Source organism: Leucopleurus acutus (genome assembly GCF_964270905.1).
Source record: "Leucopleurus acutus genome assembly, chromosome: 17".
Lineage (NCBI taxonomy): Eukaryota > Metazoa > Chordata > Mammalia > Artiodactyla > Delphinidae > Leucopleurus > Leucopleurus acutus.
The window spans coordinates 68,973,654-68,985,799 of NC_139159.1; the positions used below are offsets into that span (position 1 = coordinate 68,973,654).

General features: G+C 41.9%; 1 protein-coding gene across 1 annotated transcript in view; it reads left to right on the forward strand.

The window, feature by feature from the left end:
• The window catches only part of FER1L6 (fer-1 like family member 6), a gene marked incomplete at both ends in the record, with an annotated part of 145,669 nt that overhangs the window by 116,286 nt on the left and 17,237 nt on the right, over positions 1–12,146 (forward strand). Inside the window, 4 exons of the mRNA XM_082858894.1 lie at positions 1,190–1,317; positions 5,171–5,341; positions 8,286–8,446; positions 10,934–11,076. Of these exons, the coding sequence (XP_082715020.1) occupies positions 1,190–1,317; positions 5,171–5,341; positions 8,286–8,446; positions 10,934–11,076 (603 nt within the window). The remainder of the gene's footprint in view (positions 1–1,189; positions 1,318–5,170; positions 5,342–8,285; positions 8,447–10,933; positions 11,077–12,146) is intronic.

Genomic DNA, 12,146 nt, shown 5'->3' on the forward strand with positions numbered 1-12,146 from the left:
AGGAAGTCACAGTCTAGTTGGAAAGATGAGAAGTAACTTGTAAAGTTATCCAATAAAGGATAAAGGATCCAATAAAGGATACTTGTAGTATCCTTCATTCATTCTTTCAACAAATATTGGGAAGACCCTGTCCTAAGTCCTGGAGTTAATGTAATGAACAAGACAGACAGTATCCTTGCTCTCATGAAAATTATAACTAATTGGGGGTGGTGTGGGCATTAGGAGGGTATGAAAATAAACAACAGACAGATAAATAAGCAAGATGAATGTCAGAGATAACTGCTAAATAAAGAATTAAAATTGGGGGATGTAATCAACTATACTTCAGTAAAAAAGAAAAATTGGGCAATGTGGTGACGAGAGTAAATGGGGAAGGGACAATTTTGGATGGAAACCAGGATCTTGACCACTAGACCATGGGGCCAGCAGGGGAGGGACAATTTTGGATGGAGTTTCTCCCTAAGTAATTGACATATAGGTTGTTCACAATTTTTAGCTATTAAACAACGTTCTAATGAACAACCTTGAAAATATAGCTTTGTGTGCTTATACCCTCCTGTCTGTAAGACAGAGTCCTAAAAATGCAATTGTTTCTTATCCAGCTCTCATCTCTGCAGTTTCTCCATCTTCTCCATGTCCTTCCTCACCAGCTCCCTACCCTGGTCCTCCCTGATGGAAACAGATCATTACTCAGCTGACCAGCGCTAAATGCAAGACTGATGGGGTCATGGATTCAGAGTCCACTACTTCTGGGAGGAGGCTTTAGGTCTATCCCATAATTTTACATATTAATCTCAGAGAGATGACATGTTTTGCCCAAGATCACATGACTACCTAGAACTGGAACTCAAATTCATGCCGTCTGCTTCCTGGTCCAGCAGATTCCTCATTACTCTGTGCCAAGGGCTGCTTTCCACTGGGGAGACAACTCCAGAGAAAGCAGAACTTGGGCAAAGCTGATAACTTTTAACAGCAGAGTAGAGAGGCTAAAACAGTGGTTCTTAACTTTATAGCTGCACACTAGAATCATCTAGGGAGCTTCTAAAGATCCCCAAGTCCAGGGCCAATTTAATCAGAACGTCTGGGAATAGACCTCAGGCATCAGTATTTTTTAAAACTCCCAGGGGATCCCGGTGCCAGCCAGTGTTGAGAACCACTGGACCAAAGGGATTTTTTTTCTCTTCTCCAGGCATTTAATCTTAGTCCAGCTGATCCAGATGGCAAATCGGATCCCTACATTGTGGTCAAGCTTGGCAAAACTGAAATCAAAGACCGGGACAAATACATCCCTAAACAACTGAACCCGGTATTTGGAAGGTCAGTGGCCACCTGGGTCTCATTGCATTGTCTGCTCTGCGTTTGTTCTTATGGTGCTTCTGTAGGGTGTTTGGTGTGGATACATGTGTGGGTCTGAGTAAACAGTGCAGGAGATTAAATGCAGACTCCTGCCCGGGATAACAGCCAATCAAGCCTCTCTTCATGGAGAAGGGCTGAATTCTTTCCTTGGTCCCTTCAGCAGCTTGGTTCTGCATGGTCTTCATGGCCATGGTTTTCCAATAATGATTTTCCCAGATCTCAAATTTAAGACACCACTTGAACAGTCATCAGATTCAGCCTCCTGCCTTGGAGAGAGTTCCTTTTTACAAACAAGATAACCAAGGCCCAGAAAGGTTTAGAAACTTGTTCAAGTTCACACAGCTCATAAGTAGAAGAGAAGGGGCCAGACGTTTGGTCTTTTGTCTTCTACCAAAGAGATTTTTCCATCATATCATCTTGCAGTTCATTTGAGGTGACCCCTGCGGTCAAAAAGTGGAACTGCACCCCCCGCCTGTGTTTTGTTTTCCTGCAAAGTGTTTACAATGCATCGCACTTGTGTTATGTTTAGGTGAACCAGGCATTCTCCAGTTCACAGCAACCCTACCACCCCATTTATCTTCTAAAAGGGTATGTCACACATTGATGTTCCCTGCTTGGGTTTGTGCTCTTGACTGCCAATAACTCTGGAGTCAAGCAGACCTGGGTTTCACCCTGCCACATACAGGCTGAGTAACTTTAGGCAGACAGCTTAACCTCTCTGGTCCTAGTTTTTCTCATCTGTAAAACAATAGCAGTGATACTTGACTCTCAGACGCCTTTAGAAGATTAACTATGACAAGCACCTAGCATGTTGTCTATGATGGTGCATAGTAGATACTCAAAGCTCATTAGCTTCCTTCTGCTCTCCCTTGAAAATCATTTTAGCAATGCACACATCTTACATGTATTTAATGTCTTTTTTTCCGGAGTAACAAGGAGCCTGGGATGAAATCTTTATCCACCTCATTTAAATTCATTGACACATTTGTGATCGCTTTGGACCCTCTGACATTTGATCAGCGCCAGCCTCTTACATTTTATTGCTCCCAAGGAAATAAGGCAATAAACAGTCTTGCCTGTTCAGATGAAAGAGAATGATTTAAAAGACGTGCTGGGGAAACTTACCCTTGCTTCCCCGATCGGGAGTTGACCTTTATCATTACCTGCTGTTTACGTAACCAGCACTTCATTTTGTCAAGTGCTTTGCAGTCACGTTTTATGAGCTGCTCTCGCCACAATGCCATGAATTAGACTGGTTTTATAGCCTCCGTTTATGGCTGTGGTAAGCAAAAGAAGAGGGTGATGGAATAGTCCCTCCTGCCTCTGGCATTTCAGAGCCTCTTCCAGAAGCCCACCAGGTGTGGATGCTTTGTTGGATGTATATTTAATTGTTACTCAGGGACAGACATTGTTGGCTCAATCTGTGTTCCAGCAGGGAGAGTGGAGGGCTCTCATCCCCGACCTGGGGCCTGGGGAACTCCTCTTTGAGACCTCCCCATAGGAGGATATCACAGGCTCCACCCCTGATGCCCTGGCCCCTGGTCTGCTTTACTTTTCTTCATAACCTGTGACATGAATTGGTGTGTTTATGTCTGTCTCCCATCTCCCCGCTAGAATGTAAGCTCCATTCGTGCAGGGACTTGGTCTAGTCTGTTCAATGCTGCATCCCCAGCACCTAGGACAGGGTGTGGCACAGAGCAGATGCTCTTTAAATATTTGTAGGATGAGCAAATGAACAACAGATTGACAAACTACCCTTCAGTCAGTTTTCAGTGGGATTTCATGGGACCCCATCATCCTGAGGGGCTACCTGTCTGAAGAGTTGGTCAGAGTTGGTCGTTCCTCATGTTCTTAATAACCACAGTGCCCGGCACATAATGGATATCTCATAAATGTCAAATGAACAAGTGAATCAATAAAAGAATGAATGAATGGGCAAAGAAACAGTGAGACATCTTTGCTCTGAAGCTTTCGGTACTGAATGTTTCTACAAGGCTCAGTTTTCACCCATTTCAGGATGCATTCTCTTTTCTCACACCAGTGCTGTTTCTAGGGATCCTATCTCAATGACACACACACGTTGGTATAAGCCTAGTTTATCCCCGAATGACTGGAAGTCCAACCATGGTGAGCTGTTTTTGGTAGTTTTTCTAAGGCAGCGCTAATGAAAATTCAGGAGAGGTGAACCTGTGAGCACACAACTCTGGGAGATGGACCAGAACAGTTGAGCCCTCTGTCCTCTGTCATGGTTGCCAGGGACAGTTAAGCACTTAATAAATCCTTCCTTGGTGGCAGCAGCTTGGTGATGGCCAAGCTCAGAGGTGGCTGGGGGCTTTCTTGTGAGATGCCTCTAGAATATCAGTTACAGCTTCAAATCCAAATCTTAGAGCCCCAGAGAGGCAATACTGCGTCTTCAGGTGGAAGAAACGAATTTCTTTTTTGCATAGCTGTATCCCTGGCCTGCAAGAACTGCCAGCCTCAGTCAGTTACAGGCACTGGAGCTGTCCAGCATCTCTGCTTCTTTCTCTCTGAGGAGGGCTAATTGGCTCCAGGCTGTGCTGTGATTGCTGTCCCTAGCAACCTGGAGAGTGAGAGTGGACCTGACCGTTACGGCAGCAGCCCAGACAGGCCTGAGGACAGGCAGGGAAATAATGGGTCTTCTATTCTCCCCTCCTCTGCACATCCTCTCTGTCCCTTGTTTCCAGACCAGCCTTCCCACCTTGTCCCAGGGCAGAGACAGGAACAGCTGGAGAAACACTGGTGTATCCTTGATTTTGTTTTCAAGAACACATTTCCCTAAAATGCAGGCTTTCACTCCCAATTTAATTCTTAGTTATCTTCTCTAACGCTCAGTAGCACGGATAATGCATTGTCACGGGAAATCCGACAGCATTGCTATTCCTTTCAACACTGATTGGGGTGAGATTGTGGAAAGAGAACGGTACCAGGAGTTAGGAAACTGGTACTTATCCCAGTTTGACCTGATTTAGGATCCTGGGCAAGTCCCTTGTGTTCTCTGGATTTCAGTTTCCTTATCTGTAAAATGAAGCGATTGGATATGGTGATTTCTGAGATCCCTTACAGTTCAAGGAAACATTTATCGTGTCTACTCTCTGCAGGTGAAGTGCAGCCTCCAGTAATGTGGAGATGAAGAGGTCTCTGTTCTCAAGGGGCTCAGAATAATCTTGTAGAGACAGCATTCCAGTCCTGCAAGTCTATGTTCTAATGATTTTCCATTGTCAATAGGATTTTCATTTCAAATAAACCCAGCTGGTATTCCCTGATGAAGCAACAATGGAGGAGAAAGGGAATGGTAAATTATTGGGTACCAGGTTGAATGCCTGGAAGTAAAATCTGTGTTTATACAAACACTATCACATTTAACCACTCTGCTATATTATAAAGAAGACATATTTATCCCCATTTACACATAAAGAGGCTGAGAGGGATGAAATAACTTTCCCGATATATTACAACCGGAAAGTGGCTGATTCAAAATCCAGATTAGAAATCAGTCCTGTTTGAGACCAAAATCTAAGACTTTCCTCTCCCTCTTGCTGTCACCCTAGTTGAAGACTACAAGGCATGGTCCACAAAAGAGGAGATGATTGGCTACTGGGAAACTGACAAAAGAGTTGGAAATTGGTTGCATCTCAATGAAAAATTAAACCACATAAACACCCATTAAGTAGTAACTGGGTTGCTGAGTGTTTAGTGAGTTCATATGGACTGTAGGTGGGCTAAAAGTGAAGCAGGGAAAAGTTCTCTGTATCACCAAATGCTGTTGATTCCTAAACCTCTGCTTGGATGGCAGGTCATTTGAGATCCAGGCCACATTCCCAAAGGAGTCCTTGCTCTCTGTGCTGATCTATGACCATGACATGATCGGGATGGATGACCTCATTGGTGAGACAAGGATTGACCTGGAGAACCGCTTCTACAGCAAACACCGAGCCATCTGTGGCTTGCAGAATCAATATGAGATGTAAGTTATTCCTCCCATGGAGACACTGTTGGTGTTCTGAGGCTGCAGCCCATGTGCTGGGAAGGCCAGCCAAGGCCCAGATTTAATATCTCAGATGTGCTCCATGTCAGCAGGGCTAGTCTGGGGAAACTGCTCACTGCACTTGAGGGTACTTGGGGCTGGGGAAGCAAAACTGATTTAGAACCCAGGGCAGGTTCTTCAAGAGTCAAGAGCTGAATTGTATTTGTTCAGTCGATCAGCTGGGCCTAGTGGACAGAGTTCCCAGTGGGGAATGATGCTAGAAGAATGACTAATATAATACAAATGCCAATATCCTAGTTAATTACAACGAACACTCATGAGTGCTTACAATATACCATGCACTTTACATGGAGTATCTCATTCAATTCTCTCAAAACCCATTAAGGTGTTATCCCCATCTTACACATGTGGGAAAAGTGGGTCCAGCTCTCACTCTTTACAAAGATTTTTGAATTCTGATTAATTTTAAAATATAAATTATCTGCTTTATTTTTTTATTTTTACTTTTATTAAGCCTTTTAAAATAACATTTATTTCTTAAAAGCTAACCTGTGCATAATAGGAAACCAAAAACACAAGAAGCAAAAAACAAAGTCATCCATAATCACCAGCAGTTTACCATTTGATGTGTCCTTCTAGGTCTTGTTTTTGTATCTACATGACTAAGCGTCCATTTTTATGTAATTAAGATCATACAGTTATGTATCATGCTATTTCATACACCACGAATATTTACTATTTCAAAGTCCCAAAGCTATGAGTATTTTAATAACCAAGAATACACTACACCCACTCAATCTGGAAGGAAAAAATGTAATCCTGCCTTTCTTGGTGACAAAAATTTCATAAAAGACAAAAATAGCAGTAGGCCTCTAAATAAAGATATTGGCTGAGTTACGATCAAAATACTACATTCCCTTAATGTTCAATTAGAAATGAGACATAGAGCAACAGAGACCAGCTTTATTTTTTAAAGTATGATATATTTAATATCTTAAGAAGAAAACTCTTACATATATCAGCTAGGAAAATATAAAAGCATCCATTAGATTTCCATGGTATAATTTTAGAAATATTTCTTCTGAATATAAAGTAATATATAGTCCTTGTAGAAAATTTAGGACATACGGAAAGTACAAAATGATGCTTAAGATATTTTATCCAGAGATAAAATTTACATTAAAAAATGTGTATGTATTTCCTTTTAGTATTTTTTTTCTATTCTATGTCCCCCAAAGTTGGACTCACACTATGCATGCAATTTTGTAAGCTTCTTGTTGGACTTATACCCTTATAAGCATTTTATGATGTCATTAAATGTTCTTCAAAGTCAATATTTTAATAGTGGTGTTCCATTATATAAATTTACTATAAAATGATATAACCAATTTCCCTTCCTGAATTTCAGGGCATTTATATTTTTCTTTCTTGTTCCATTAGAAATATTGCTGCCATGCACATTCCCATACAAAAGCCATTGCAAACCTTTCTGATAATTCATTCAGTGTTCATCCATAGGTATGGATTTATTCCATTAAAAGGAATGCACACTTTAAAGACTTTTAATATATATGTCCAAATGGCTCTCCAGAAGGGTTGGACCAATTTACACTCTCATTAACACAGTCTGAGCATCTCTTTCCTCCATGGCATGATTTTTCAGACAAGTCTCTACGGCTGGCCTGTTCTTCTCTGAGCCTAGAAGGCCGGTTCAGTTTTGGGACTGTAGTGAACTTATAAGCCTCCTGGTGTATTTACATCATTCTCAAGTACCTGAGAGGGTACCATGCAGAGAAGTCGGTAAAGGAAGCCACAAGCAAACATGGTGGATGTTTTGTTCAGGAGAATTTCCTGACAGTAGAACTAGCAGGGACCAGGATAATTTAGTCAGGGAAGTTGTTCTCTGAAGTTTTAAAAATAAACAAGAGCGCTTATTTCTGGGGAGGCCTATGTATGGCTCTGGGGGTGGCTTGGAGTCTTTTCAGGATCCTCATATCTCTGGCCCAGTGTAGGAAAACTGCTTTATAGCCATGTTTTGGTTTATTTCAATGCTTAAACAAATTAAATTCTGATGAATCCCGCATCCCAGGGAGCAGAGAAATACAGGCTTATCTTGGTCATGGTTCCTAGGGAGCATCTCATTGCAAGTTAATAATTTTTAACCAAACAGCTAGTTTTTTAAGGGAAGAAGGGGTTGAAAAGATTTAGAAACTCACCACTAGGAAATAACTGATTAGAGAAATGGCACATCAAGACTTCCTGCCTGTGACATGAGTTGGCAGAGGAGGAGAAGGGAGGAAAGAAGCAGAGAAATTGGAAGGATGAGCTAGGCTTTCTTCTTAGGATAAGTAGCAGCCAAATAGCTATTCTGCTAGGGACAGAACAAACTAAACAAAAACTACCTGCAAAGAAATCCACAGAGACAGAAAGCAGATTGGTGACTGCCAGAGGCTGGGTGGGGTAGGGGCAGTGAGGAGTAATTGCTTAATGGGTAGAGGGTTTTCTTTCGGGGTGATGACAATTTTTTGGAACTAGATAGAGGTGGTGGTTGCACAACACTGTGAAAGTACTAAAGGCCATCAAATTGGTCAACTTTATAATAGTCAATTTTGTTATGTGAATTTCACTTCAGATTTTTTTTAAAGGATGCATTTCTTTAAAAAAATATCCAAAACTACCTGTAAGGAATGTTTATGTCAAGCTACTCAGAAGTTCTGCCTTTTGTACAAGCATACATATGCAGAGGTATTGACCAGAAGAGAGAGAAGATGATAAAATGAAAACACTAGCCCCAAGCATGTAGAAGGTCAAGTTAAATCTGAAGGATTAACACAGATCATCCTTAGGTGGTCCTTTACCAGGACCTCAGATGTGGCTCCCAGGCAGGCTGGACCTCACCCTCTGTCCCTCCTCCACTTTTCAGAGAAGGATACAATGCCTGGAGAGACACGTCCAAACCCACCGAAATCCTCACCAAGCTCTGCAAAGACAACAAGCTGGATGGCCCCTACTTCTGCCCTGGGAAAATACAGATAGGAAACCAGGTCTTTTGTGGAAAAACAGTCTTCACCGAGGAGGACACAGGTAACTCCCCCAATGTATCCCGCTGACATGGCTCTTCTTTTGAAAAGCCTGCTTTCAGTGGTATTGGTGACTGAAGATAATGCTCATTTGTTGTAAAATTAATGCATGCTCACAATAGAAAATATGGAAAAGTAAGGAGGAGGATGAAAATCACTCTTAATTCCCAAATTCAGAGATAACCATGGTGCGTGCTGGTATATTTCTTTACAGAAATATAAATTTTGCACAGTGTGTGTGCAATTTGGCACATTTTTACATAATTTTAAATGTACCATATGTATAGTTTTGTACTCTGCCTTTTCTATTTCCAATAGATTATGACAATTCTCTGTTCTTTGAAACAATCCTTGATAATATTCTATTTTATGGCTGTGACATTTATTTCCATTGTGTCCATTTTTGTAGTGACACTTAATGCTACCACGAACATCCTTACACATATTTTTGCATCTTTCTGATGTGTCTACAGTACATATCATATAAGTAGAATTGTTGTGTCAGAAGATAGACAATACCTTAAAATTAATATTACATAAAATAAATCACTGGACACAACTCACATTACCCCCATAAGTGTTATACCAACCAATCTCCTGTTTCAACACCAGGAAACAGATTTTTCCATACGAGCAACATAGGACATACCAGGAAGATCCCAGAGAGCCTTTCATAGATTTAGGATAAGAAAAAAAAGCCACCTTTACTTTAAGGATATAGAACAATTTCTCTACTGTCACACCTGTCCATTTGATGCTTAAAAATTACCTATATATGGTTCAGTGCTCCTGATGCAAAAAGCCCGATTAAGTACACGCTACAGGGTGGTTTTTTTTGTTTGTTTGTTTGTTTGTTTTTGTTTGTTTTTGTTTTTGCGGTACGCGGGCCTCTCACCGCTGTGGCCTCTCCCGTTGCGGAGCACAGGCTCCGGACACGCAGGCTCAGTGGCCATGGCTCACGGGCCCAGCCGCTCCGCGGCATGTGGGATCCTCCCGGACCGGGGCACGAACCGGCATCCCCTGCATCGGTAGGCGGACTCCCAACCACTGCGCCACCAGGGAAGCCCTACAGGGTGTTTTGACACTATGTTGATACCACCACTTCAATGCCAAGATTTCTTTTTACCTTATTGTTTTGGCCCCAAGAACTTCTTAGAGGTTCATGCATGCAGAGTTATTGACATTTAGTGTATTAATGATATTGATGAATTTCTGTGAGAAAAATACTTTTTTGTAATCTACTCTATGAAGCCACTTCAGTCCCTTGGTCAGTATTCTACATTTCGTGATTAACCAATTTACTTGCCCACCAGAAATCTGAAATTATATTCATTAAGATCAGTTCTTGACTGATGAAACTTTTTGACAAAGATTTAATTCATTGATTACTTGTTCATCCCTATTGACTTTTACTGACTGTAATGACTGCTGTTGGGAGATTCTTTTGGTAGCCTTTTTCTGGTTAAACCTGGTTCAACTTTCCTATGTCGAATTTGGCCCTTCTAAACTTTGTTCAAGAAGATTTTATTCTTTCAACAATTTTTGCCTTATTTTGTGAGTATCGTTTCTACTGGCAGTTTTTGTCATGAATTACCTTTTTTGGTACAATGATAGATCAGAGAATCTTTTCTGGAGTAAGCGTTGGTAGACAGGAGATCCCAAGCAATGATGAGAAAAGTCAAGAGACATCGATGGGCACGTATTGTGGCTGTTTCACCACGTTGCTTAGGGTCACACTGGTTCTCCAGGCCCTCTCCCACTGTGGTGTTAGCAAACAGTTTTATGTCTCCAGGAAACATACCCTCTCTCGTCCCTTGCAGCCAAGTTTGTGATTCATAGACTCTGAAGGAGTCTGATTCAAGGGGTGAAGGGAGTCCAGTACTCCAAGACTCTGACTGAGCTCTGGATCTTTTGGTCAACCCATCTCATTTCCCACTCTCTTAACTTTCTTTTAATTAATTTTTATTTTAACTGAAGTATCATTGATTTACAATGATGTGCAAATCTCTGCTGTACAGCAAAGTGACTCAGTTATACACATATATACATTCTTTTTTTAAAAAATATTCTTTTCCATTATGGTTCGTCCCAGGAGATTGGCTGTAGTTCCCGGTGCTCTGCAGTAGGCCCTTGTCGTTTATCCATTCTGAATGTAATAGTGTGCCTCTACCAGCCCCAAACTCCCAGTCCCTCCCTCTCCCTCCCCCTTGGCAACCACAAGTCTGATCTCTAGGTCTGTGAGTCTGTTTCTGTTTTGTAGATAGGTTGGCTCTCTTAACTTTCAATCTCTTTCCCCTTCCCACCACTCTGCTCCTACCTCTTTCCATTCTCTCGTCCTTTTTCTCTTTCACTGCCTTTTCTCTCTCCCGGTTCCTTGGTATATTTAAATGAACCTTTAAGGGAGTGTTTGAAAACGCATCTGACAGCCCATGACTATCACCTTACAGGAACGCATCTGACAAGTCTCTTTATTTTTCTCTCTTCCATGCAGATGAGACCGTGGAGTCGTACGAGCACTTGGCCCTCAGCGTTTTACACTCTTGGGAGGATATCCCGGAGGTTGGGTGTAGGCTGGTTCCTGAGCACGTAGAAACTCGCCCACTGTACCACAGGGATAAGCCAGGAATGGAGCAGGTAGTGGCCAAGACAGTTCTGGCCCCAATAAGAGTGTTCATCCCCGAAGAGAATGACTTTTCCCCTGCAAGTTAATCTTGTGTGCTGTATAATAATGGTTCTCAACCAGGGACAATTTTGCCCCTCCTGCCCTGGATGTTTAGCAATGTCTCATATATTTTTGGTTGTCTCACGTGGGTGGGGGTGATATTGGCATCTAGTGGGAAGGGACAGAGATGCTGCTAAACATCCTGTTCTGTACTGGGAAGCCCTCCACAACAAAGAATTATTCAGCCCCAAACGAATGTTGAGATTGAGAAACTCTGCCCTAAAATCAGAGTAGGATTTAGTGCTCTTTCCCTTTTATGATTTGAGTTATCACATTCTTTCTGAAGAATCCTGACATTTGAGAAACTTCAAAACTCATCTGATGTGCCCAAGACCTTGTCCGAAAATCTATCAGTAACCACACAGCCCACTAGTTTTCCCAAAGAAGCAATAGATGGAGGCTTACCTTGAAGAACTGGCAAAACAAGCTGTGTGGAAAAGATAACTAGAGATCTGGCTTCTGAGTTAGAAGGGAGGAGAAGACAAGTTTATTAAGAGGCTTTTATGTCCTAGGCCCTTTACAGAAATTATCTCACCTAATTAGGATGGCCATAGATTTAGTTATCCAAATTATGGCCATTTTGAGAGAGAAAGAAGGCACTATTAATAATTAAGCTGATACAAGGGGCACACACCACGATTTTCCTAGACAAACCGGTGTGTGTGTCACCTCACGCTTATTTCTTAATACAGCCTCACGATGAAATTATTATAATCCTTACTTTTAAGATGAAGAAATTGAGGTTCGGAGAGTTTAAGTAACTTGCTCAAAGTTACTCAGCTGGTAATAAGTAGAGGTGGGATTTAACCCAGGCAGTGTGAGTCCCTAGTTCTGTCCCAGCTCTGGACTGACTCTCTGTGTAGTCTGGGCAAAGCACGTGGGCTTGACTATAATGGGGCAGGAACTCCCACACTGCTATCCCAGCAATGCTGGGGTATAAACCTCGTGATAGCATGTGTGAGGGCATGTCTTGAAAGGATGA